The 27,667-nt window shown below is 43.7% G+C and overlaps 1 protein-coding gene across 2 annotated transcripts; it reads left to right on the top strand.

Moving 5' to 3' along the window:
• The first annotated feature begins 3,199 nt into the window (after window positions 1–3,199).
• Window positions 3,200–27,269, top strand: LOC120045163 (src substrate cortactin-like). Of its 2 annotated transcripts, XM_038990103.1 has the most exons (15): window positions 3,200–3,309; window positions 5,250–5,333; window positions 5,591–5,664; window positions 5,973–6,102; window positions 7,537–7,647; window positions 7,906–7,960; window positions 8,679–8,789; window positions 11,634–11,744; window positions 13,144–13,254; window positions 23,138–23,193; window positions 23,283–23,352; window positions 23,468–23,739; window positions 24,138–24,288; window positions 25,009–25,077; window positions 25,283–27,269. In XM_038990103.1, the coding sequence occupies exons 2-15, from the start codon at window positions 5,250–5,252 to the stop codon at window positions 25,417–25,419; spliced, it is 1,542 nt and encodes a 513-aa protein (XP_038846031.1). In that variant the 5' UTR covers window positions 3,200–3,309; the 3' UTR covers window positions 25,420–27,269. The 2 variants fall into 2 exon arrangements, with proteins under 2 accessions (XP_038846031.1, XP_038846041.1); XM_038990113.1 differs by lacking the exon at window positions 8,679–8,789.
• The last annotated feature ends 398 nt before the right edge of the window (window positions 27,270–27,667 follow it).

Here is a 27,667-nt window from a genome sequence, read left to right on the forward strand (position 1 = left end):
AGAGAGCTGCCGAGGGGAACAAGCCTACTAGATGAGCTGAACTACTTCTATGCTGGCTTCAATGCAAATAACACTGAAACATGCATGAGAGCACCAGCTGTTCCGGAAGACTGTGTGATCATGCTCTCCGCAGCCGATGTGAGTAAGACCTTTAAACAGGTCAACATTTACAAGGCCGGAGGGCCAGACAGATTACTGCGAGCATACGCTGACCAACTGGCAAGTGTCTTCACTGACATTTTTAACCTCTCCCTGTCCGAGTCTGTAATGCCAACATGTTTTAAGCAGACCACCATAGTGCCTGTGCCCAAGAACACTAAGGTAACCTGCCTAAATGACTACCGACCCGTAGCACTCACATCTGTAGCCATGAAGTGCTTTGAAAGACTGATCATAGCTCACATCAACACTGTTATCCCAGAAACTCTAGACCTATTGCAATTTGCATACCGCCCCAGCAGATCCACAGATGACGCAATCTCTATTGCACTCCCTTCTGCCCTTTCCCACCTGGACAAAAGGAACACCTATGTGAGAATGCTATTCATTGACTACAGCTCAGCGTTCAACACCACAGTGCCCTCAAAGCTCACCAATAAGCTAAGGACCCTGGGACTAAACACCTCCCTCTGCAACTGGATCCTGAACTTCCAGTCGGGCCGCCCCCAGGTGGTAAGGGTAGGTAACAACACATCCGTCACGCCATGGAAGCTCCATCATTACACACTGTAGTTCCACCAATCTGTCTTACAGCCTCTGCATACGATACATCATGACTAATTCTATATCTCTGATTCTCTCAACCATCTCTCAGCACCTGGCATCCACCAAATGCTGCACTATGCCCCCCCCCCCCCCCCCCCCACACACATTTACAACACTTAACCTTCAAATTGCTCCCACATTCACAGTAATCATGTCCCCCTCCACACTTGGCACATCTTTTCCTTCCTTTCCGTTGAACAGCTACATGTCCCTGTCTCTGACATTGAAACTAAGGAATCCTATCTGTACTTTTCCAGGCAAAACTTTCTCAGATCTAAGTAGCACTGATAGGCTTTCACTTCTTTGACCCTCTTTCCTACTGATCAACATTTAGGCCTCAATCCCTCTTCTTCCCTTCACATTTTCTTTAATATCATCCATGGACATAGGTATAGGGACCCCAGTGATGACTCCCCACAATCTAGCATAAGCACTAGGGACATGGCTTTTGATGTTCCTGTAAAGGGGTGCGTAACTGGTGGCAGGGAAGTCAGACGCAGGAGAGCAGAACTAGGTAGTAGCCGGAGCAGTTTAATCCAAAAACCAACGGCATAAAAATACAACAGAATATGGGTACAAAAACCCTGACGCGCACCAGTAACAGGTGCACAAGCACTTACAACAAACAATTCCACACAAAGACATGGGGGGGAACAGAGGGTTAAATACACAACAAATAATGAGGGAAATGGAAACCAGGTGTGTAGGAAAACAAGACAAAACACATGGAAGACGAAAAGTGTATCGACGATGGCTAGAAGACCGGTGACTCCGACCACGCCGCACGCCGCCCGGACAAGGAGAGGAAACGACTTCGGTGGAAGTCGTGACACTTCCTCCCATTAGGCTTTTCCATTTTCAGAATATTTTCTTGCTGAGCCTATCTACCACAAAATATTAACAACCTACCATTCTTCAATGAACCAAAATAATTTGACTTCACCTACCTCTTTCTCCACAGCATTAGTTAGTTGGATAGGGTGTAAATGAGGCCCTGCTGTCTCATCAAACACCATCATCACTTTCCACTCCAACACATTATTACTCTTGCTTCCTACCTTGGCCCTCTTTATGCTTTCTGCTTTCTTTACTAGAAGCTCCACTGCTTTCTGTATCATGATCTCTCTTCTTCCTATGTCTTTCCACTACCGACAATTCCGGTCCTTGACCCTTATCCTCCCGCTCCATATCATCAGAACTGACACCCATATTGTTCACATTCCAGCACAGCTGTTGCTTCACCAACTTTTTCATCCATTTACTCCATTTCATCCATTTACTCCATTTCATCCCCACTACTCACCGCCATTTCCGGCTCTCCCCTCTACCTTTGACGTTGACCGTCTCCACACTCCTCCCTACTAACTCAACAAGCCAAGTTGGTCGGGTCTCTCCCCCCTTCCACCATCTCCCTCGAAGGCGTGTTTTCCCTTTGTGTGATCTCAACTGTGAAGATGCAGAGCATGGATTGTGACAATTGCATAAAATGTACCATACAGCAATGTGATGATGCAAGCAGTGTGCAGTGGTGTTACTCCCCAACCCTGCTGAGTGCTTATGGTTAATGTGAATGAGGCTTCAGGGATTTTACAGCAGAGGCATAACAAGGAATCCTTTCGATGAATGCTCTGTCCTCACAGGCCCCTGAGTCTGTCTAGGGATGTGATTTGAACTGTGACTGAAGGAGTGGGATGGTTTTGGATTGATATATATATATATTTTTTATGATTGAATACTTCAAAATGGAGATTGCCTCAATGACACTGCCCATGCCGCTATAATGGCATAGATATTAGTGCCGTGTTCAAAACAACAGTGAACTCTGAGAAAGAGGTCAAAACATGATGTCAGTGATCTTCAGGTCAGAGCTCTAGAAAGAGGCCTGAGTTTCCGATTTGGAACTCTGAGTTGGATGACTGTCAAATAAATTTTTCCCAGTCAGAGATCGTTTTTACTGAGTTCCCAGTTGTTTTGAACGCACTGAAGTCTGAGATTTCTGAGTTCCGAGCTCCCAGTTGTTTGAACTTGGCAAAATAAGACTATAAAAAATATATATATATATATTATTATAACATTTCAAATTACAATATAATAACAAAAAAACAGGACATCACTACATGTATATTTTCTCTGAAGAAACGTAAAATAACATTAAAAATGTTTTAAAAAATCACAAGAATTTACTTTCTAAAGTTAAAGTACCTCAAAATAAAATAAAGGCCACGGGTTTCAGTTGTACAAAGCTATGACAGAGTTGTAAGAATACAGTATTTTTTGTTGTTGTTATTGACAAATTCTAGAGATTTTATAAAATATTGGATTTCAAGTAAAAATGTATTGCATTTGGGGACAAAATTTTCGGCAAAAGATGAGTCCTCTGTCTAGCTCTATGAGAGCTGCGTCACTCCCTAAGCAGGAAGTGGGATATTGGGAGAGCCGGAAGAGAGCTCGCCAAAAGGAATATTCCATCACACCCCGAGGACTGTCAAGAGGTGCATTCATTTCACATCTCAAATATATTTTTGACAGCAGGGAATTTTCAAAGTAAGTAATTGAGATAAACATATAAGTATCTCTAACTACTACGCGCTCGAGCGCTTTGCAGGATGGAATGCAGGATGAATTTTAAAAAAAACTGTTCGAGATTGAACCTAGTGCCTGTGGCTAAATCATTTTCGAGACAAGGCAGAGCTAGCTAACTGGAACAGGAAGTACTACTACTATTTTATATTTAGTAGCTAGAATCTAGTTACGCTTGTTCTTCATTTGTGTCATTTTCTAATGGAAATATCTCGTTCCCTGTACCGTCTTTTTTGATTCCACTGTTCAACCACTGCAAATTCAAATATGTCGCAAGGTTTGGTAAAGATCGACAATCAAGCAAATGCTAATAATGTAGCTACTTTACAAGCTATGTCCATGTTATTTGTTTGTAATCTCTCACATGTGCCTTTGACAAGGCAGCACATTTGAATGGCTGTTGCTGCTGCATTGTCCCTGTACAGTGGTCCAGTCCAGCTACAGAACGCGGAAATACTAGTTAACTACATTGTGAATATACAGTTGCCTGATTTTTTTCTTTTCTTTCGTCTTTCTTCTAGCTAACCAATTGTCTTGCATTTGTATCATGAACGTAGCTTTTCGAACTAAACGCCCAATTTACAGTCATGGCCAAAAGTTTTGAGAATGACACAAATATTAATTTCCACCCAGTTTGCTGCTTCAGTGTCTTCAGATATTTTTGTCAGATGTTACTATGGAATACTGAAGTATAATTACAAGCATTTAATAAGTGTCCAAGGCTTTTATTGACAATTACATGAAGTCAATATTTGCAGTGTTGATCCTTATTTTTCAAGACCTCTGCAATCCGCCATGGCATGCTGTCAATTAACTTCTGGGCCACATCCTGACTGATGGCAGCCCATTCTTGCATAATCAATGCTTGGAGTTTGTCAGAATTTGTGGGGTTTTGTATATCCACCTGCCTCTTGAGGATTGACCACTAGTTCTCAATGAGATTAAGGTCTGGGGAGTTTCCTGGCCATGGACACAAAATATCGATGTTTTGTTCCCCGAGCCACTTAATTATCACTTTTGCCTTATGGCAAGGTGCTCCATCATGCTGGAAAAGGCATTGTTCGTCACCAAACTGTTCCTGGATGGTTGGGAGAAGTTGCTCTCAGAGGATGTGTTGGTACCATTCTTTATTCATGGCTGTGTTCTTAGGCAAAATTGTGAGTGAGCCCACATGAATGGTCTCAGGATGCTTTGCTGTTGTCATGACACAGGGCTGATGGTAGCGCTCACCTTGTCTTCTCCGGACAAGCTTTTTTCCGGATGCCCCAAACAATCGGAAAGGGGATTCATCAGAGAAAATGACTTTACCTCAGTCCTCAGCAGTCCAATCCCTGTACCTTTTGCAGAATATCAGTCTGTCCCTGATGTTTTTCCTGGAGAGAAGTGGCTTCTTTGCTGCGCTGTACTGGTGGTGCCCTGATCCCGCAGCTGAATCAACTTTAGGAGACGGTCCTGGTGCTTGCTGGACTTTCTTGGGCGCCCTGAAGCCTTCTTCACAACAATTGAACCGCTCTCCTTGAAGTTCTTGATGATCACAGATGCCAGTCTTGTGCTGAGTTAGGTCTTAGTTAAAAGTGGCCCTTCTCGCTGAGACTTGGGTGCTGGATATTGGCCAAAGGCAACCTCAAAAAAGCCCCATCCCAGCATTTGAAAAACATCTTACTGGTTGATTATTATTAGGTTTTTCAATTGTCTGCTGATGTTTTCTGACATTCAGATGTGTTTCAGGTCCTATCAAATTCATAGGAAGATTAGAATATTGGTATACCAACACAATGTTAGAAACTAACAGCTCACAGGAAAGTTGGGGCGATCATTTCCGGCTGTCACATTATCGGACATAAGTTGCTAAGTGTGTGTATGTTTGAGCGTGCGAGCCAGTATAACCAGTGTATTCTCCCCAGATGTGGAAGGCAGCAGCAGGTCAGTCAGTCACCGTGGCAGTGGATGACGGAGGTGACGACTGGGAGACAGACCCAGACTTTGAGGTAAATCAACCATGGTAATGAAGTCCGGTTTCAGTCCAGAGCAACGGATGTTTTTCACCTGTTTCTGCCATTTCATTTTTATTAACACCTCACCATCTCCTCTCCTTACCCTGTGCCCACTAAATCTCTTTCTTTGACTATTCCTCTTCCTCTCCATATTCCTCCGCCTCCACTCTTTCCCCATTATACTTTACTCTTTCCCTCCCTCTTTCCTCTCCTTCCCACTGACCCCTTGCTCCTTGTTTCCGTGCTAACAGAATGACGTTTCGGAGAAGGAGCAGCGGTGGGGGGCCAAGACAGTGGAAGGCTCCGGTCACCAGGAACACATTAAGTGAGTACTACTGCTGCCTTTATCATCCTTATCATCAACAACAGTTTTCATAATCAGCATCAGTACCATTTCAAACATGATCATTTCAACTTCATTGTAATCATGATCTTCACATTGTCTACCTGTCGATGATTATACATCTTTGGTCATTTGATTATACATCTTTGGTCATTTCATTATTCAGTTAACTTAAAAAAAAGCGTTTTTTTTTTTAGGATGGTCAGTGAACCACAGTGGAGCACACAGTCATTCTTACCCCATTATTTATCTCCTACCCCCCCATCTTTTCCCTCCTACCCCCTCTTCAGTATCCACAAGCTGCGTGAGAACGTGTCGTCGGAGCACAGTGACCTTAGGCAGAAGGAGCAGGCCGCCATGCCCAAAGCCTCGGATGGCTATGGGGGCAAGTTTGGGGTGCAGCAGGACCGCATGGACAAGGTGAATGGTGACCATAGTAATAGAATTACTAGAACGGAGAATGCCCCTCAGACCACAGCAATTTGATTCTATTTTTATTTTGGTGACCACATCTGTAGAAAAGCTTCTTATCCAATGATTCAAAGCCCAGAACCAACAGCTGATCACTATTACAACAGTCTCCAGAGGGAGCGCGGGAACATTATTTTGGAACGGAATTAATTTAACCTGATTGGCATAACATTGGCAATTGCATTTTGTCTTCTACTGATATGTTAACTTTTACACACAAACACACACACAAATGTTGCCGTGCGTTGACTGTGATTTGTGGCAAAAGCAGCTGAGCTAATCATTTAAGTCATTTAGCAGACACTCTTATCCAGAGCGACTTACAAATTGGTGCATTCACCTTATGATATCCAGTGGAACAACCACTTTACAATAGTGCATCTAAATCTTTTAAGGGGGGGGGGGGTTAGAAGGATTACTTTATCCTATCCCAGGTATTCCTTAAAGAGGTGGGGTTTCAGGTGTCTCCGGAAGGTGGTGATTGACTCCGCTGACCTGGCGTCGTGAGGGAGTTTGTTCCACCATTGGGGTGCCAGAGCAGCGAACAGTTTTGACTGGGCTGAGCGGGAACTGTACTTCCTCAGAGGTAGGGAGGCGAGCAGGCCAGAGGTGGATGAACGCAGTGCCCTTGTTTGGGTGTAGGGCCTGATCAGAGCCTGAAGGTACGGAGGTGCCGTTCCCCTCACAGCTCCGTAGGCAAGCACCATGGTCTTGTAGCGGATGCGAGCTTCAACTGGAAGCCAGTGGAGAGAGCGGAGGAGCGGGGTGACGTGAGAGAACTTGGGAAGGTTGAACACCAGACGGGCTGCGGCGTTCTGGATGAGTTGTAGGGGTTTAATGGCACAGGCAGGGAGCCCAGCCAACAGCGAGTTGCAGTAATCCAGACGGGAGATGACAAGTGCCTGGATTAGGACCTGCGCCGCTTCCTGTGTGAGGCAGGGTCGTACTCTGCGAATGTTGTAGAGCATGAACCTACAGGAACGGGCCACCGCCTTGATGTTAGTAATCATTGCTGTTTGAGTCTTGTTGTTATCCACAATGCTCTAGCCCTCTCTAACTATCTCTCTCTCTGTTTGTGTGCACTGTTTTACTGTTTGTGTGCGCGTGTGTGTGTAACGTGTGAACAGGGCGTGACTATGAGCAGGCAGGGAACCGTTTGACCCCCCCCCCCCCCCCCCCCCCTCTCTCTCACTCTGCCTGCACACTGGTCAGTGTGTTGTGAATGTTATGATCCATCACTGTTTACCCTACTCTGTCTGTGAGTGACTCAGCTGTCAACACCTGATCAAACCACTGCATACCCAGCAGTCAGCCTCACACTGTTTGCATTTATTCACCCCTCTCTCCCTCTACATCTCTCTGTCTCTCTTTCTCTCTCTCAAGTCTGCGGTGGGCCATGAGTACCAGAGTAAGCTGTCCAAGCACTGCTCTCAGACAGACACATCCAAAGGCTTCGGGGGGAAGTTTGGAGTGCAGGGCGACCGCGTCGACAAGGTACGCTCATCACGGTCACATTGGGCTCTCATGGTCAGGTCACATGGTCAGGAAAAAACTCCTGACCCTACTCATGACCACACAGCAATTTTAGGTCCGAATGCTAACTTAACAATAATAGAATTTGAGTTAGTGCCCATTGAGATGAGAATACTTGAATAGCATGAAAAGATACTGGATGATGGTGCTGAGAAATGCTGCATTCTCCTTTGGCTGGTTACTTTGTTAACTTCAACATGGAGATCTCTCCCTTTTCAGTCCGCCGTCGGGTTTGACTATGCCGGGAAGACTGAGAAACACGCGTCGCAGAAAGGTGATTTTACACGGTCTGTTAAAACGGACAAACAACACAAGTTGGAACGGTTCAATGTTTTGTAACTCTGGGTAGAAGTTGCACAATTAGCTCTGATCTAAGATCAGCTCACGATCCTTAGTCCCCACAAGCCCTAACTGTATCCATCAGGGGGTAAAAGGCCAAACTGACCTGAGCATTCTGAATACAACCTAGTTGTTTAGACACTTCACGTAGTTCAGAACTCTCTGCTCTGTAAACCATCTGGATGTAATAGTATCTGGCCCAGCCAGACCTTTATGGTATAAGGATGGGTGTGAGTGGCATCCGATGCTGTGTGAGTGAGTATGTTCTTGGCTCTCAGTGCTCCCCACTCCAGCTGCACTCCTGTGATTCCATGCTGTGACCACTATTGTTCCTCACCCCACTTTAGTTGATAGCGCTATGTGCTCAATTCCAAATGAACCCCTAGCTCCTACTGCCTAAGGCACTTGATCTAAAATGACTACATACGTGTAAGCAAGATGACAACAGCTCCACCTTGTCCTCTGATAGGCTTTACCCATATTGCTCACACCTATTCTATTAAACACTCTGATTCTGAATTTTACACCAGACCTACTGTAGTGCCTAGATGGTATGGGCTAGGGGTTGATTTTGGTTTGAGCATTCATCACTGCAGCCACCACTCCCTGCTTCTTTCTTGACCTTTGACCACTCCCCCTGCTTTGATGTGCAGACTACTCCACAGGGTTTGGGGGGAAATATGGGGTGCAGGCAGACCGCGTGGACAAGACGGCAATGGGCTTTGAATACCAGAGCAAAACTGAGAAACACGACTCCCAGAAAGGTTTGTTTAGCGAGTAATACACACACCATTTGTGCATGGACACACCCACACATAACTTTCGCCGTTTTGTGCACGAATGTAAGTTCCAGAAAGGTTTGTGTAGCATACAATTAGTGCACACACACACACTGAGGGCAAAACAGGGAAATACAGTCTGTCCTGGTGTCTTGCACACATATCCACACACACACACTGTTTATAAAGGCAAAACTTGCTACAGAGGATGTATCATTGCCTTGCTGTACCCCCCTACCCACGCAAACACCCGCCCACGCTCTGTGTGTTTGTGTCAAGGCCAGGCACGTTGATGACTGAGCTTCTTTTTTTTTTTAGCTTTTTTTTTACTCCTTGGTTACATTATTTTACAGCAGTGGTCAGCAACCCTGGGCCTGGAGAGCTACAGGATCGTTCCAACAATTCAGTGTGTTTTTGATTTCACCTCATTTTAACATTGTCATAAAGAACACATGTTAAACTTAATAACAAATACGTTTTCCCATCTATATTAAGTGTCAAATAAAGTACCAGGGTTGACCGCAACAGGGTTGACCGCAATAGGGTTGCAGGGGTTGACCGCAACAGGGTTGCAGGGGTTGACCGCAACAGGGTTGAAGCTTGTTATGTGCAACGGGGAGGGGCAATTGATTGCAGGTTTCACTAATATCAATTAAATTGTTAAAAGATTTCTGGCCTGTCTGTAACAGGGTTGACGTGACTATTGGATGTTTAGTGTTTCGTTAAAAAAATAAATAGTTTCACCATATTAAAACGAGAGTTCTGTTCATGTAATGGCGTTAACCTTAAAATGAGGGACAGGTGTACAGTACCAGTCAAAAGTTTGGACACACCTACTCATTCCAGGGTTTTTCTTATTTTTTACTATTTTCTACATTGTAGAATAATACATCAAAACTATGAAATAACACATGGAATCATGTAGTAACCAAGAAACTATTAAGCCAATCAAAATATAATTTCAAATGAGATTATTAAAAGTAGCCACCGTTTGCCTTGATGACAGCTTTGCACACTCTTGGCATTCTCTCAACCAGCTTCATGAGGAATGCTTCTCCAACATTCTTGAAGGAGTTCTCACATGCTGAGCACTTAATGGCTGATTTTCCTTCACTCTGCGGTCCAACTCATCCCAAACCATCTCAATTGGGTTGAGGTCGGGTGATTGTGGAAGCCACGTCATCTGATACAGCACTCCATCACTCTCCTTCTTGGTCAAATAGCCCTCACACAGCCTGGATGTGTGTTTTGGGTCATTGTCCTGTTGAAAAACAAATGATAGTCCCACTAAGCGCAAACCAGATGGGATGGTGTATCGCTGCAGAATGCTTTGGTAGCCATCCTGGTTAAGTGTGCCTTGAATTCTAAATAAATCACAGACAGTGTCAACAGCAAAGCACCTCCACACCATCACACCTACTCCATGCTTCACGGTGGGAACCACATATGGAGATCATCCGTTCACCTACTCTGCGTCTTACAAAGACACGGCGGTTGGAACCAAAAATCTCACATTTGGACTCATCTTCCAAAGGACCAATTTCCACCGGTCTAATGTCCATTACTCGTGTTTCTTGGCCCAATCAAGTCTATTTTTCTTTTTGGTGTTCTTTAGTGGTGGTTTCTTTGCAGCAATTTGACCTGAACAGTTGATGTGTCTGTTACTTGAACTCTGAAGCATTTATTTGGGCTGCAATTTCTGAGGCTGGTAACTCTAATGAACTTATCCTCTGCAGCAGAGGTAACTCTGGGTCTTCATTTCCTGTGGTGGTCCTCATGAGAGCCAGTTTCATCATAGCGCTTGATGGTTTTTGCGACTGCGCTTGAGGAAACCTTCCAAGTTCTTTTGAAGAATCTCAAATATAAAATATATTTAGATTTGTTTAACACTATTTTTTTGGTTAGTACATGATTCCATATGTGTTATTTCATAGTTTTGATGTCTTCACTATTATTCTACAATGTTGAAAATAAGGAAAAGCCCTGGAATGATTAGGTGTGTCCAAACTTTTGACTGGTACTGTACATTAATGACTAATCACATGAAATAAATAATCTTCAGAAATGACTTTGTCAAAGCAACAAAATGACGAGGACTTTACATTGATGGTGACACTTTGGTACATTTTTGTTTTATTTTAAGTGGGTTTAAATCTTCCTAGAAGTGACAGGGTTGACAGTGGGACATATCAAAAGGCTGAATTTGGTGTTTTTAGCAAGCCTTTATTCATGTAAAAAAAATATGAATTGAAACCTTTATTAATATAAAATATTATTTAATTGTCCATGTGGTCTATTTTAAAGGACGCTTCATTTAATATAACAGGCTTTTAAAATGCAATACTTGTGCACAATTTCTACTTAAAAGGCACTTTTATTTTGTGTAAAAACCTGACAGGATGTGCAGGCTTTAGTTTCCAGCCCAGTTCTGACACAACTAATTTGGCTTAAGGTTTTTATGATATGTTGTTTAGTGCTGGGCTGGAACAAATACCTGCACATCCTGTAGTTCTCCACAACCAGGGTTGAAGCCCACTGGTTTACAGTGTTGCAGTGTTCTTGCTAAATATTAGGCTGCCAAATTCATGGCTTTGTTGTGCTTTAGCTTGATCAGCTGCTGTGCAGTTCCAGCTAAACATGGTTTTTGGACTGTATGTCAGTGACTAACACTTGCCTGTGTATATAGGATATAGAATGGGTATCCAGATGATACCTTGACTGAACTCTGAATTGTCTGCCTTGGGGGAAGCCCAGCTATTCCCCCCCCCCCCCCCCCCTATGATTAACTATATCTGCTATATTCCCAAACATTTTCCCGGGTATCACCAGATTACACCAAAGGTTTTGGCGGGAAGTTCGGAGTGGAGACGGACAAGGTGGACAAGAGCGCCATGGGCTTTGAATACCAGGGCAAAACAGAGAAGCACGAGTCTCAGAAAGGTGTGTCCCCCTTTGTCACCCATATACTAGGCTTGGGCGGTATCCAGATTGTCATACCTTGTGCCATATCAGGATATTCTAATACCAGCAATGAACACAAGGAGCCCTGTTTTCAAACCCCACTGATACTCTGTAATCCAAAAGGTTAGAAATGCTAACAAGTACATGTAAAATACCATAGAGAATGCTAACTAAATGCTAACAAGCACATTGTGAACTTTGACCTAAACTATACAAGTAACAAAAAAATGCTACTCACAGTTTGCTGCACCCACAACACAAATATTAGACAGCAAGGTGATTCTCTGCTATTACCAAGTGACTGCTTGATTTTGGAGGAAGTTAGCCAGATAGCTAAATGATCACATTCAATGCACAACTGCAGAGCATTTAGCACATTTTAGACAGTTAACTTAATAGTTATAAAAATGTCTAGCTGGCAAACATTTAGTTATGAATTCCATACTGTAATTAAATCACCTGGAGCATGCTGCACAACAGTGAGTGACTCACAAGGCTCTGATCTTGTTGTTCTGTGCTTGTAAACAAACACCACGTGACTTCAGGACTACCGGTAAGCTTCATAATGAAAAATGATGTGACAGATGAAATGAAGAATGTGATCAATCAAATGTATTTATAAAGCCCTTTTTACATCAGCCGATGTCACAAAGTGATCTTTGTCTCTTAGCATATTGCACAAGTTGACCGCCGGTATTAAAGTAGCTACAAATGTTCATATTTATTAAAACACAAATAGATTCAATGATATTGAAAAACCATCCTGTGGCTTTTTACAAATACCCCGGTACACATTATGTATGATGTACCTCCCGAAGCCTTAAGCACACACACATACACAGGCACAATAGGGGGAAAAAGTGGGTAACAAGTGGGTTGAGGCAAGACAGTGTGGGGTCGTAGATATCTGACAAGTATGTACTACACCCTCTTCAGCTCTGATCAGACTTGTTTCTGTCTCTCCTACAGTGCCTCAAATACCAAAATATCCTACTAGCTAAATAGTTCTGCTTGTAGGATCTTGTTTTCAAGGCCTGGAAACATGTTGCCTTATCATTAGCTTTTCCTCCCTGATTACGCAATCTCAGGCTGAGGGTATCAGCTGGTATCAGAGGGAGGGAAAGGTGACCTTCCATTGTTACCCATACTGCACCAAGGCAGTGTTTACAGCTCAGGTGTTGGTAACACAATGGTTGAGATGGTGGCTCTGACATGTGTCCCAGAGGGCGTACACAGTAGCCATTTTGTAGTGTAGAATTGTATCAAATATGTTATCCGGTATTTTACTGTATGCCAATCAGCCATTGGAATTGTCCAATTTGGGCCTACCTACTTTGCACTTTAGTATCCATGCTAATATTCTCTGTGCCCTTGATAGATTACGTGAAGGGCTTTGGTGGCAAGTTTGGTGTGCAGACGGACAGACAGGACAAGTCAGCCGTGGGATGGGACCACCAGGAGAAACTGCAGCTCCACGAGTCGCAGAAAGGTACCGGTGTTTGACCTGTGTTTACATGCATTTTATTCCACCTAGCCTTAGTAGCAGGAAAACGCACACAGGAATTGTGTACACATCCTAACCCACCTAACACTCACTTTTTACTATGGTGGTCATTTTGTGGTTTTACTATTGAGTCAATGAGGTTAAAGTACTTCCTTTGTCTGGTGGCATGGCATCTGCCACAGGCTTATATTAGAGGAAGTGAGAACAGATGGAGCTAGACATAAGGAGGACTGATCAGGCTGGATTTACTGGATGTGCATAGCACCTTGGTTCTTTTGGTTTAAGTTGTTGACAAAGTTTTTAATTTGCTGTGTGTATTATGTACTGTAATTCTGTATGTTTCTATTCTGTATGTGTGTGCTTTTATATACTGTATGTAGTAACGCAGTATCGCGATGTGTGTGCGCATACGTCTTTGTGTGTGTTAGGCCTGAGTGCGGAAGGACCCGTGTGTGTGTGTGTGTGTGTGTATGTATATATATATATATATATCACACACACAGTTGAAGTAGGAAGTTTACGTACATCTTAGCCAAATACATTTAAACTCAGTTTTTCACAATTCCTGACATTTAATCCTGGTAAAAATGACCTGTCTTTGGTCAGTTAATCCTGGTAAAAATGACCTGTCTTTGGTCAGTTAGGATCACCACTTTATTTTAAGAATGTGAAATGTCAGAATAAAATTAGAGAGAATTATTTATTTCAGCTTTTATTTCTTTCATCACATTCCCAGTGGGTCAGAAGTTTACATACGCTCAATTAGTATTTGATAGCATTGCCTTTAAATTGTTTAACTTGGGTCAAATGTTTCTGGTAGCCTTCCACAAGCTTCCCACAATATGTTGGGTGAATTTTGGCCCATTCCTCCTGACAGAGCTGGTGTAACTGAGTCAGGTTTGGAAGCCTCCTTGCTCGCACACGCTTTTTCAGTTCTGTCCACAAATTTTCTATAGGATTGAGGTCCGGGCTTTGTGATGGCCACTCCAATACCTTGACTTTGTTGTCCTTAAGCCGTTTTGCCACAGCTTTGGAAGTATGCTTGGGGTTATTGTCCATTTGGAAGACCCATTTGCGACCAAGCTTTAACTTCCTGTCTGATGTCTTGAGATGTTGCTTCAATATATCCACATAATTTTCCTTTCCTCATGATGCCATCTATTTTGTGATGTGCCCCAGTCCCTCCTGCAGCAAAGCACCCCCACAACATGATGCTGCCACCCCTGTGCTTCACGGTTGGGATGGTGTTCTTCAGCTTGCAAGCCTCCCCCTTTTTCCTCCAAACATATCGATGGTCATTATGGCCAAATAGTTCTATTTTTGTTTTATCAGACCAGATGACATTTCTCCAAAAAGTATGATCTTTGTCCCCATGTGCAGTTGCAAACCGTAGTCTGGCTTTTTTATGGCGGTTTTGGAGCTGTGGCTTCTTCCTTGCTGAGCGGCCTTTCAGGTTATGTCAATATAGGACTCGTTTTACTGTGGATATAGATACTTTTGTACCTGTTTCCTCCAGCATCTTCACAAGGTCCTTTGCTGCTGTTCTGGGATTGATTTGCACTTTTCACACCAAAGTACGTTCATCTCTGAGACAGAACGCGTCTCCTTCCTGAGTGGTATGACGGCTGCGTGTTCCCATGGTGTTTATACTTGCGTACTATTGTTTGTACAGATGAACGTGGTACCTTCAGGCGTTTGGAAATTGCTCCCAAGGATGAACCAGACTTGTGGAGGGCTACACTTTTTTTTCTGAGGTCTTGGCTGATTTTCCCATGATGACAAGCAAAGAGGCACTGAGTTTGAAGGTAGGCTTTGAAATACATCCACAGGTACACCTCCAATTGACCCAAATTATGTCAATTAGCCTATCAGAAGCTTCTAGAGCCATGACATACTTTTCTGGAATTTTCCAAGTTGTTTAAAGGCATAGTCAATTTAGTGTATGTAAACTTCTGACCCACTGGAATTGTGATGCAGTGAAATAATCTGTCTGTAAACAATTGTTGGGAAAATGACTTGTCGTGCACAAAGTAGATGTCCTAACCGACTTGCCAAAACTATAGTTTGTTAACAAGAAATTTGTGGAGTGTTTGAAAAACGAGTTTTAATGACTCCAACCTAAGTGTATGTAAACTTCCGACTTCAACTATATGTGTATGTGTGTGTATGTATGTATATATATATATATATGTGTATATGTGTGTGTATATATATATATGTATATATATATATATATGTGTATGTGTGTGTATTTTATTTTATTTCACCTTTATTTAACTAGGTAGTCCATTTACAACTGTGACCTGGCCAAGATGAAGCAAAGCAGTGCGACACAAACAACACAGAGTTACACATGGAATAAACAAACGTGCAGTCAATAACACTATAGAAAAAGTATATATGCAAATGGCGTGAGGAGGTAAGGCAATAAATAGGCCATAGTAGCGAAGTAATTACAACTTAGCAAATTAACACTGGAGTGAAAGATGAGGAGATGATGATGTGCAAGTAGAAATACTGGTGTGCAAAAAAAGTAAATTAAAAACAATATGGGGAGGAGGTAGTTAGATTGGATGGGCTATTTACAGATAGACTGTGTATAGCTACAGTGATCGGTAAGCTGCTCAGATAGCTGATGCTTAAAGTTAGTGAGGGAGATATAAGTCTCCAACTTCAGCGATTTTTGCAATTCGTCCCAGTCATTGGCAGCAGAGAACTGGAAGGAAATGCGGCCAAAGAGGTTGGCTTTGGGGATGACCAGTGAGATATACCTGCTGGAGCGCGTGCTACGTGTGGGTGTTGTTATGGTGACCAGTGAGCTGAGATAAGGTGGAGCTTTACCTAGCAAAGACTTATAGATGACCTGGAGCCAGTGGGTCTGGCGACGAATATGTAGCAAGGGCCAGCCGACGAGAGCATATAGGTCGCAGTGGTGGGTGGTATATGGGGCTTTGGTGACAAAACGGATGGCACTGTGATAGCAAATTGGATGTGGTCTGAGTAGAGTGTTGGAGGCTATCTTGTAAATGACATCGGCGAAGTCGAGGATTGGTAGGATAGTCCGTTTTATGAGGGTATGTTTGGCAGCATGAGTGAAGGAGGCTTTGTTGCAAAATAGGAAGCCGACTCTATATTTCATTTTGGATTGGAGATGTTTAATACGAGTCTGGAAGGAGAGTTTAGTCTAACCAGACACCTAGGTATTTGTAGTTGTCCACATATTCTAAGTCAGAACCGTCCAGAGTAGTGATGCTGATCGGGCGGGCGGGTGTGGGCAGCGATCGGTTGAAAAGCATGCATTTAGTTTTGCTAGCATTTAGGAGCAGTTGGAGGCCACGGAATGAGTGTTGTATGGCATTGAAGCTCGTTTGGAGGTTTGTTAAGTGTCCAAAGAAGGGCCATATGTATACAGAATGGTGTCGTCTGCGTAGAGGTGGATCAGGGAGTCACCCGCAGCAAGAGCGACATCGTTGATATATACAGAGGAAAGAGTCGGCCCGAGAATTGAACCCTGTGGTACCCCCATAGAGACTGACAGAGGTCCGAACAACAGACCCTCCGATTTGACAACCTGAACTCTGTCTGCAAAGTAGTTGGTAAACCAGGCGAGGCAGTCATTTGAGAAGCCAAGGCTGTTGAGTCTGCCGATAAGAATACAGTGATTGACAGAATTGAAAGCCATGTCGATGAAGACGGCTGCACAGTACTGTCTTTTATCGATGGCGGATATGATATTGTTTACTGGAGTGTCATCCCCCTTGAAGAGGGGGATGACCGCTGCAGCTTTCCAATCTTTAGGGATCTCGGACGTTATGTAAGAGAGGTTGAACAGACTGGTAATTGATGTTGTAACAATGTTGGTGGATAATTGTAGAAGGAGAGGGTCCAGATTGTCTAGCCCAGCTGATTTGTACGGGTCCAGGTTTTGCAGCTCTTTCAGAACATCATCTATCTGGATTTGGGTGAAGGAGAAGCTGGGGAGGCTTGGGCAAGTAGCTGCGGGGGGTGCGGAGCTGTTGGCCGGGGTTGGGGTTGCCAGGAGGAAAGCATGGCCAGCCGTAGAGAAGTGCTTATTGAAATTCTCGATTATCGTGGATTTATCAGTGGTGACAGTGTTTCCTAGCCTCAGTGCAGTGGGCAGCTGGGAGGAGGTGCTCTTATTCTCCATGGACTTTAGTGTCCCAAAACTTTTTGGAGTTAGAACTACAGGATGCAAATTTCTGTTTAAAAACGCTTTCTGTTTCTGTTTGCTTTCCTAACTGACTTTGTGTATTGGTTCCTGACTTCCCTGAAAAGTTGCATATCGCGGGGACTATTTGATGCTAGTGGAGTCCGCCACAGGATGTTTTTGTGCTGGTCGAGGGCAGTCAGGTCTGGAGTGAACCAAGGGATATATCTGTTTATTAGTTCCACATTTTTTGAAAGGGGCATGCTTATTCAAGATTGGGGTCTATAACAGGCGGCAACAGTGAGAGACTTATTTCTGGAGAGATTAATTTTTTTAATTGAAAGCTCGAACTGTTTGGGCATAGACCTGGAAAGTATGACAGAACTTTGCAGGCTATCTCTGCAGTAGATTGCAACTCCTCCCCCTTTGGCAGTTCTATCATGATGGAAAATGTTGTATTTGGGGATGGAAATTCCTAAACCAGGATTCAGACACGGCAAGGACATCAGGGTTGGCGGAGTGTGCTAGAGCAATGAGTAAAACAAACTTAGGGAGGAGGCTTCTGATGTTAACATGCATGAAACTAAGGCTTTTACGGTTACAGAAGTCAACAAATGAGAGCGCCTGGGGACACGCATGGCCCGAGTTGACCTCCACATCACCCGAGGAACAGAGGAGGAGTAGGATGAGGGTACGGCTAAAGGCTATCAAAACTGGTCCTCTAGTGCTTTCGGGACAGAGAATAAAAGGAGCAGATTTCTGGGCCGTGGTAGGATAGATTTAGGGCATAATGTCAAGACGGGTATGGTAGGGTGCGGGTACAGTGGAGGTTAACCTAGGCATTGAGTGACGATAAGAGAGGTTGCATCTCTGGACGCACTAGTTATGCTGGGTGAGGTCCCGCATGTGTGGGAGGTGGGACAAAAGAGGTCTCTGAGGCATGTTGAGGGGGATTAGGGGCTCCGCAGTGAACTAAAACAATGATAACTATCCTAGACAACAGTATACAACGCATATTGACAGAGAGATAATAAAGCAATCACAGGTGTTGATTGGGAGAGCTAGCTAAGACAACGGGTAAGACAACAACAGCTAATCAGCTAAGACAGCAACAACAGGTAAAATGGCGATGAATGAGCAGAGGGTCAGTTAACTACACACAGGGCCTGAGTTCGAGGCTGTGGCCGACAGATAAACAAAATGGAGTACTGTGATTCATGAACAGTCCAGCAGGCATCAGCTATGTAGTCAAGTGATCATAGGGTCCAGTGAACAGCAATAGATTAAACAGGGAAGCCGCTAGGTAGTCATTACTACGCTAGCAAGCGGGAGACACAGCGTTAAAAAAAAGTTAGCAGGCCGGGACTAGTAGAAGCGTCTGCTCCGACGTCCGGCAAAGGCCGGTTGAGGGCACAGCGGATGGAATTACGTCGGCAGACCAGTCGTGATGGAACGGCGGGGCTCCGTGTTGACAAAAGGTTCAGGCCAGTTGGCAAAATAGGTATTGTAGCTGGATACATTTTGTTTGCTAGCCGGGAGATGCCGGGAGATGGGACAAGGGCGTTAGCCACTATAGCCACTCGGTAGCAGCTAGCTAGCAGCGATGATCCAATGCAAATGTCCTGAGCTTACGGCAAGAATCCGGTGGTGTAGTGGATTCTAGTCGTGTTAGTGAAGAGTCCGGGAGGCATCAGCTGTGTAGCCGAGTGATCATAGGGTCCACTGAGCAGGCCGGGAGATTGGCCTGGCACAAGGCTAGCTTCAGGGCTGGGCCACTCTAGCTGCGATGATCTGGAGTAATGGTCCAGGGCTTACGGCAGGAATCCGGGGTTTTGTCGTGGAGAAAAACCGTCCGATATGCTCAGGGTTGATAACGCGCTGAGCAGACTGGCAGGCTGGCAAGTATTATCCAGGCTAAAAGCGGCTGATGTCTGTGCTAAAGGTAAAGGCCGCTAGCAGTGGCTAACAATGACTAAATAGCGAGTTGCTAATTAGCTGGCTAGCTCCTGATGGCTAGCTTCTGATGGAGGTTCTGGCTATTAGGTCTAAAAATAGCAGATCCGTATCACATTGGGTGAGGCGGGTTGCCGGAAGGTATATTTTAATTTAAAAAAATAGAAAAAGAGATTTGAAATATATATACAAAAAAGACGAAAAATACAACATTTAAACAGGAGAACGACAAACATCTGCACTGCTACGCTATCTTGGATCTGCTGTGTGTGTGTGTGTGTGTGTGTGTGTGTTTATATATATGTATCTGTGTGTGTATATATTGTGTATGTATGTGTGTGTGTGTGTGTGTGTGTATATATATGTGTGTGTGTATATATATGTTTGTCTATTGTTTCAGACTATAAGCGTGGGTTCGGAGGGCAGTATGGGGTAGAGGTGGAGAAGCAAGACCAATGTGCCCTGGGTTATGAGCACAAGGAGAGGCTGGCCAAGCACGAGTCTCAGCAAGGCACAGAACACACCATCCCTCGTTTTCTTTCCAAAGTTTATTCTCCTCCCTTTTGCCCTAGCACTGTTTTGGAATGTCTAAAGCGCCTTTGCCCTTTACCCATCCTAGTCCCCCTTCAACACATCACCCCTACTGTACAAACCTACCCCCAGGGCCGGACGATATTGACAAAATAGAAATTAATCACCAATTGCAATAATATACAGTACCAGTTTGGACCTACTCGTTCCAGGGTTTTTCTTAATTTTTTAATTTTTTCTACATTGTAGAATAATAGTGTAGACATCAAAACTATGAAATGACACACATGGAATCATGTAGTAACCAAAAAACTGTTAAACAAATCAAAATCTATTTTATATTTGAGATTATTCAAAGTAGCCACCCTTTGCCTTGACAGCTTTGCACACTCTTGGCATTCTCTCAACCAGCGTCATGAGGTAGTCACCTGGAATGCATTTCAATTAACAGGTGTTCCTTGTTAAAAGTAAATTTGTGGATTTTTTCCCCCTTAATGCTTTTGAGCCAATCAGTTGTGTTGTGATAAGGTAGGGGTGATATACAGAAGATGGCCCTATTTGGTAAAAGACCAAGTCCATATTATGGCAAGAATAGCTCAAATAAGCAAAGAGAAACGACAGTCCATCATTACTTTGAGACATGAAGGTCAGTCAATGCGCAACATTTCAAGAACTTTGAAAGTTTCTTCAAGTGCAGTTGCAAAAACCATCAAGCGCTTGGATGAAACTGACTCTCATGAGGACCGCCACAGGAAAGGAAGACCCAGAGTTACCACTGCTGCAGAGGATAAGTTCATTAGAGTTACCGATCTCCGGAATGGCAGCCCAAATAAATGCTTCACAGAGTTCAAGTAACAGACACATCTCAACATCAACTTTTCAGAGGAGACTGCATGAATCAGGCCTTCATGGTCGAATTGCTGCAAAGAAACCACTACTAAAGGACACCAATAATAAGAAGAGACTTGCTTGTGCCAAGAAACACGAGCAAAGGGCATTATACCGGGGGAAATCTGTCCTTTGGTCTGATGAGTCCAAATTTTAGATTTTTGGTTCCAACCACCGTGTCTGTGAGCCGCAGCGTAGGTGAACGGATGATCTCCATGTGTGGTTCCCACCGTGAAGCATGGAGTAGGTGGTGTGGGGGTGCTTTGCTGGTGACAGTGTCTGGTTTGGTTTGTGCTTAGTGGGACTATTATTTGTTTTTCAGCAGGACAATGACCCAACACACCTCCAAGCTGTGCAAGGGCCATTTGACCAAGAAAGAGAGCGATGGAGTGCTGCATCAGATAACCTGGCCTCAACCCAACCACAATCGCCCGACCTCAACCCAATTGAGATGGTTTGGGATGAGTTGGACCGTGAAGGAAGGAAAATCAGCCAACAAGTGCTCAGCGTATGTTGGAACTCCTTCACTAGCATTTCGCTACACACGTGGTTAGCAGATGTTATTGCGAGTATGTGACCAATAACATTTGATTTAGATTTGAAGTCTGTTGGAAAGCATTCCTCATGAAGTTGGTTGAGAGAATGCGAAGTGTGAAAAGCTGTTTGTTTTATTTCATAGTTTTGACGTCATCACTATTATTCTACAATGTAGAAAATTGTAAAAATAAAGAAAAACCCTTAAATGATTGTCAACTTTTTTTCACTGGTACTGTACATAGACTGACAGACATACATATACACGTACATAGTTAAACACACACTACTTGACCTAAAGTATGAGGACACCTTGTCGAATATCAATTTTCCAAAATCATGGGCATTAATATGGAGTTGGTCCCCCCCATTTTGCTGCTATAACAGCCTCTACACTTCTGGGAAGGCTTTCCACAATATGTTGGAACATTGCTGCTGGGATTTGCTTCCGTGTTGCCACGAGAGCATTAGTTAGGTCGGGCATTAATGTTGGGTGATTAGGCCTAGTTTGCAGTCGGCATTCCAATTCATCCCAAAAGTGTTCAATGGGGTTGAGGTCCGGGCTCTGTGCAGGCCAGTCAAGTTCTTCCACACCGATCTCGTCAAACCATTTCTAAATGGACCTCATTTTGTGCACGGGGGCATTGTCATGCTGGAACGGCCATGGACCTTCCCCAAATTGTTGCCGCAAAGTTGAAGCACGGAATTGTCTATAATGTCATTTGTATGCTGTACCGTAAGATTTCCCTTCACTGGAACTAAGGGGCCTAGCCCGAACCATGAAAAACAGCCCCAGACCATTGTTCCTCCCCCACCAAACGTTACAGTTGGAACTATGCATTGGGGCATGTAGCGTTTTCCTGGCATCCGCCAAACCCAGATATATCTGTCAGACTGTCAGATGGTGAAGCGTGATTCATCACTCCAGAGAACGTGTTTCCACTGATCCAAAATCCAATGACGGCGAGCTTTACACCACGCCAGCCGACGGTTGGCATTGCGCATGGTGATTTTAGGCTTATGTGGGCTGCTCGGCCATGAAAACCCATTTCATGAAGCTCCAGATGAACAGTTCTTATGCTGACGTTGCTTCCAGAGGCAGTTTGGAACTCTGAAATTTGACGAACTGACTTGTTGGGAAGGTGGCATCCTATGACTGTGCCACATTGAAAGTCACTGAGCTCTTCAGGAAGGCCATTCTGTGGACAATATTTGTCTATGGAGATTGCACGACTGTGTGCTTGATTTTATACAGATGTCAGCAATGAGTGTGGCTGAAATAGCTGAATCAACTAATTTGAAGGGGTGTCCACATACTTTTGTATATCTATAGATAGAACATAAACGTGTAGGATCCTAGGATATAATTAGTATTATAAATGCATATAAATACATTCCTTTTGGACATTCCTATTGTATGGTAACATAACCCCTATTCAGAAATATTAACATAAACCCAAGTAGGCAACAATGGCTAAAGATTTTGGCAGAAGAGAGGTAGTGTTAACTGATAGTATTTTGCCAAAATACTATACTATCAGTGCACTGTTTCGCGATACCAACAAATACACAATGTATCGCCCAGCCCTACCCTTCCTCCATTCTCAGCTTTTTTTATTTTATTTGATCCTCTGTTCACAGGTCTGCATGCCATGCGCTTCATTCCTTTTTTACTTCATCCCTTTCTTAAATTTAAGCGATGGTTCCCTAAAAAAACAAACACTTTACAGGTGAACTATCACTTGAATCTGTGAATTAAAGGCATACTAACTATTTATTCTCCGCTGTTTACAGACTACTCCCATGGGTTTGGAGGGAAGTTTGGCATCCAGAAGGACAGAATGGATAAGGTACGTTGTCTCTATACCTAATATCTGAAGACTGGGGATTTCTCATCTATTGTGTGTAGTTACTCTCCTCCCTCTCGTTTGAATGGCAGTGTGCAGGTAACTTTGAGGATGTGGAGAAACCAAAACCTGCCTACCAGAGGACCAAGCCTGTGGAAACTGGTAAGTAACCACCAAAGCAGCGTGTGTGTGATATGTTTGTCAAGATCATTGCAGAATATGAACTTGAACCACTTGTTTGATTATGATCTGCCCTCCCTGTGTCATCCCTCCCTAGCCGGCAGCAGCACGGGCAGCATCAAGGCCCGCTTCGAGAACATCGCCAAGCAGAATGAGGAGGAGGACAAGAAGCGGGCGGAGGAGGAGAGAACCCGCCGCCAGGCCAAGGAGAAGCAGGAGCAAGAGGAGGCGCGGCGCAAGATAGAGGAGACAGCCAAGGCTAAGCCTGCCTCCCCGGCTTCTGAGACCATCCCTACCATTAGCCCTACCCCTCATGCCCAGCAAGCCTCACCTTCGTGTGCACCTGCAGCTGCCGACCCAGTTTACCAGGTGAATGACAACCGGTTCCACCAATCACTACACTCCCACAAATGCCTGTTTGCTTAACATGCCAACATGCGCATCACTTTTTTGCTAGTTGTTAGTTTGCTGAGTAAAATATGGATGAGTATATCCTTCAAAAATGGATGACTCAGTCCTTCTTGCAGTTAAGTGACATTGGCGTGAACAAGGATGGTCTGATTTATTCCAATGCTGCAGTCCTCTTCTCGCTTTTACTTTGTGACTTTGACTTTCCTTCCTTCCTTACCATGCTTTCTGTGATATTTTCATAGAGGAAGAAAAATAAGGTAAAGTTCCAAAAAGTCATAGTTAAGGAGGAATTTGAATTGACTCAGGGGTTAGGAGCTGTTATCTGACTGTGTGTCTCCCTCTGCTGGCTGTGTCAGGACGTTGGTGTGTACAAGGATCCTGCAGCAGAGGAGAATGGGGAAGAGCTGTACGAGGCGGAGCCCACCTCCCGGCACTCTGCCGAGCAGATGTACGAGGAGCCTCCCGCTCAGGAGGAGGCACTCTACCAGATTCCTGACGAGACAGGAGGTGAGAGTGAACGAGAGGGGAGGAGTAGGACATGCCATATGCTGAGTCACTGAACTCCATTTCTAACTTGGCTCTTTCTCGTAAAAAAGCCTAATGATGAGCTTCTACCTTACTGTTTTCACCTGTCAAGTCTTTCCAATCAGTGCAAATTAAGGGGAGATGATGAGAAAAGGACATCATTTTAAGCGATTGAGCCATTGGGAGAATCTTGATTGGATTCGCTCAGTTCCTTGCGTCCTCTCCTCGATTACCTTTGACCTGAGGGGAAGAGAGGAAACGTGGAAACAAATGCATGAAATGACTCTCCTTCTACAGAAGTGCGTATTCAGGCAAATTACATTTACAGAGGAGGAGTCCCAAAATATGTGTAAGGTAGTAAAAACAGGAGAGCTAGTGCCAGACATTTTATTGACAAACCGATTACTAGAGTATTTTTTTATGGTGTGCATGCGTTCATCCTACGTGAAAACAACAGCTGATTCAAAGAGGGTGTGGTGGATTACAACACTTTTCCCGATAGGATTCACTTAAGTATCCTTGGCTGGAAAAGGCTATCAAGGAGAGGCGCATACTCCTCTGTTCAACTATTAATGAATTGACACTCCTACATATGGCGACCACTTATCGGTTTCCGGGTCACGAGGGAGAGGAGGAGTCAAGGAGAGGACCGAATCTTTCCTAATTGACAATCTCCCCTTGTGTTTTGTCTTTTCCCTGCAGACGCCCAGACATATGAGTACGGTGAGGACTTGGGGTTAACCGCAGTGGCCCTGTATGACTACCAAGCAGGTGAGTGGAGGCAAGCCCTCTATTGTCTATACTTTGATCATCACATCTATCAAAGCCCTAATTTTTTTAAATCAATATCTCATAATTACCCCAATAATACAATGAATCGGACACATTCATGATATACACAAACCCTTTTGACATTCTTTATAATATGAGGGCAATGGAATGTAATGTTGACTGATATGGAATGTTTGCCTTCCAGCTGGTGAAGACGAGATCTCTTTCGACCCTGATGACATCATCACTAACATTGAGATGATTGACGAGGGCTGGTGGAGGGGTGTGTGCCGGGGTGCCTACGGCCTCTTCCCAGCCAATTACGTTGAGGTTCGGCAATGAGCCCGCCCACTACACCAAACAGTCTCTCTCACCATCCCTCCATCTCTTCTGATTCTCTTCTCCATCTCTTCTGACTCTCCCCATCCCTCCTCTCTTTTTCTCGCGCTCTGTCATTCTGTTGATCACGGTGCTTCTTTCAAGTGTGCTCGACATTCTCAGGTCTTTCAGCTGTCCCTGTCTTTCTTCCTTTCTCTCGCTCCTCTCCTTGGGAGGAGGCTTCAGCCTGATAAAGGACTCAGAATAAAAGAAGATTCACGGACAAACACTCAGCCTGCTACGCAATCGAGAGAGATAGAGTGAGCGGGTGAGCCCTGCTATGACAGAAAGGCCTTTCATGGTAAAGCAAGTCATCAGAAAAACACTACTCCCATTATAATGGCTCGTTATATTCTTGGTTTTCTATAAGATGCCAGGCACTCTTGCTGCTTTGCCCCACTTGCACCAGTTAGTTGATTTACTTTAAATTGAAATGTTCCCTCTTTGACATGTATTCAATCTTCCACGGTATCGATTGAGACCTGGCTGCTACAGTATCACTCGCAGTATAGATATTAACATCACCAAAGACGGAGATCACAGAGGTGACGTAGAAATGAACCCCATGCTTTATGTGCACATAGTGACGTTGTGGTCCTCTTTTTAAGAAGGCTTAAAGTAACTTTTAGACCAAGTTTGGAACTAGCATGATGACAAAACACTGGAAATGTATTATGTTTTGATTTTTAAAAAAAATGCCACTTCTAGAAGTGGTTTGACGTTGATTGGTGTGCTAGCACTTTGGTTCAGTTTGGTAATAGTACAGACCAGTAGTGAGTTGATTGATGTGTAGCTGGTTCGGAGAGAACTCTGAGCTGCGGTGATTTCTTTCTCTTTTGGAACACTCTTGTTTGCTTTAGTCAGAGGAGATCAGATAACACTAAGAAACCGACTAGGGATGTTTTTGAGGATGTGTTATTGAAAACAGTAAGTTTGCTTAGGGTTACCCACATTTTTGGTGTAACGCCTGCATTTGCTTAATCAAGGGGCTTAAAATACGATCACCGTAGATGTCGTGAACCTCTGCTGCTGCTTCTAGTCTCCTCCTTTTCTCATTGTCATGAAAGAAGACACCAGAAAGCAGTAGAAGAAAATAAATCATGTAGTCGTCTTTCTTTTTAATCACCCGCCCATAGCCCTGCGGTAGATCATGTCAGATAGGATGCTGAAAGTAAATGATGTACAGAATTTTTATGATGCTCTGAGAAATATATTGAGTAGAAAAAAATAATCTGTTTTTCAAACCCCTGCCCTCGCTGCGTGTTCGATGTAGACAAGACCTGTATATTTTGTCACGTGCGTGACGTCACGCTGCCTGTGACAGGAGTCCGTCACGTGTTCTATGTCATGTCTGTAGCGTGTTCATGTACTGTATGTGGGACTTGGTATATTATTATGTCTGGGGCCACATTGACATCCGTATCAAGACCAACATGTACTGTTGACTGAGTGACTGCAGAGTGATATTTATCTATAGGCGGCTGGCTATAAGTACGAAAATAATATTCTGTAACAATATTGGGCTATAAGGGGGATTTTGACTGTGATTGTTTCTAAAACGCGGAGTGATTATTTTAACCGATGACAATCTCACCCCAACGTCACGGCGATCTAATGCAGTAGTGTAGCTTCAGTAGGTGTGTGGGGATGGGATCTCATCAAATAAATTCTTTGGGGTTTTATAATAATAAAGTGACCTTTTTATATTTGTTTCTTTTTTTCTGTTCTTCTGCTTGCTCAAGTCACCACATTACCTGCTTGTTCTTTTTTGTTGTTGTAAGTAAATAGTTTAAATAAACAATGTATGGATAGTATTTTGGTTACTTCGCTTCGTCTTTACATCTGCTATCTACATCCTGAAATGAACAGCTTCTGTATGACACATCCTCAACCTTATGAAGGTGCGTAATGGGCTTTGCAGGCATGGTTCCCTTGCGCGCGCTGAATAAATGTAATTCAACCACTGAAACCCTCCCACTTGTGGAGTTTTCATTCAATAGGGTTTTCAGTACATTTATCTTAAGCCATTCCTTTAAATACAGTGTATCTTTTATTTTTTTTTACATTTTTTTTTTACAATTAGGCAACAGACTCAATGGAATATATCGAGAGAATGGGTTTAGAATATTAGAGATCAATGAATGAAAGCCATCTGAATATATGCATATTTGTCTCTTCCAGTACCAATTGGTAGATTTCAAAATACTCTGAT

This window comes from Salvelinus namaycush, chromosome 1 (genome assembly GCF_016432855.1).
Source record: "Salvelinus namaycush isolate Seneca chromosome 1, SaNama_1.0, whole genome shotgun sequence".
Lineage (NCBI taxonomy): Eukaryota > Metazoa > Chordata > Actinopteri > Salmoniformes > Salmonidae > Salvelinus > Salvelinus namaycush.

What these genes read in the sequence shown, in the direction of transcription:
- LOC120045163 (XM_038990103.1), top strand. Translation starts at nt 5,250, where the DNA reads ATGTGGAAGGCAGCAGCAGGTCAGTCAGTCACCGTGGCAGTGGATGAC. An exon ending in GAAGCACGAGTCTCAGAAAG is followed by an intron (nt 11,745 to 13,143) that starts GTGTGTCCCCCT and finishes TGCCCTTGATAG; the next exon opens with ATTACGTGAAGGGCTTTGGT. An exon ending in CCTGTATGACTACCAAGCAG is followed by an intron (nt 25,078 to 25,282) that starts GTGAGTGGAGGC and finishes TTTGCCTTCCAG; the next exon opens with CTGGTGAAGACGAGATCTCT.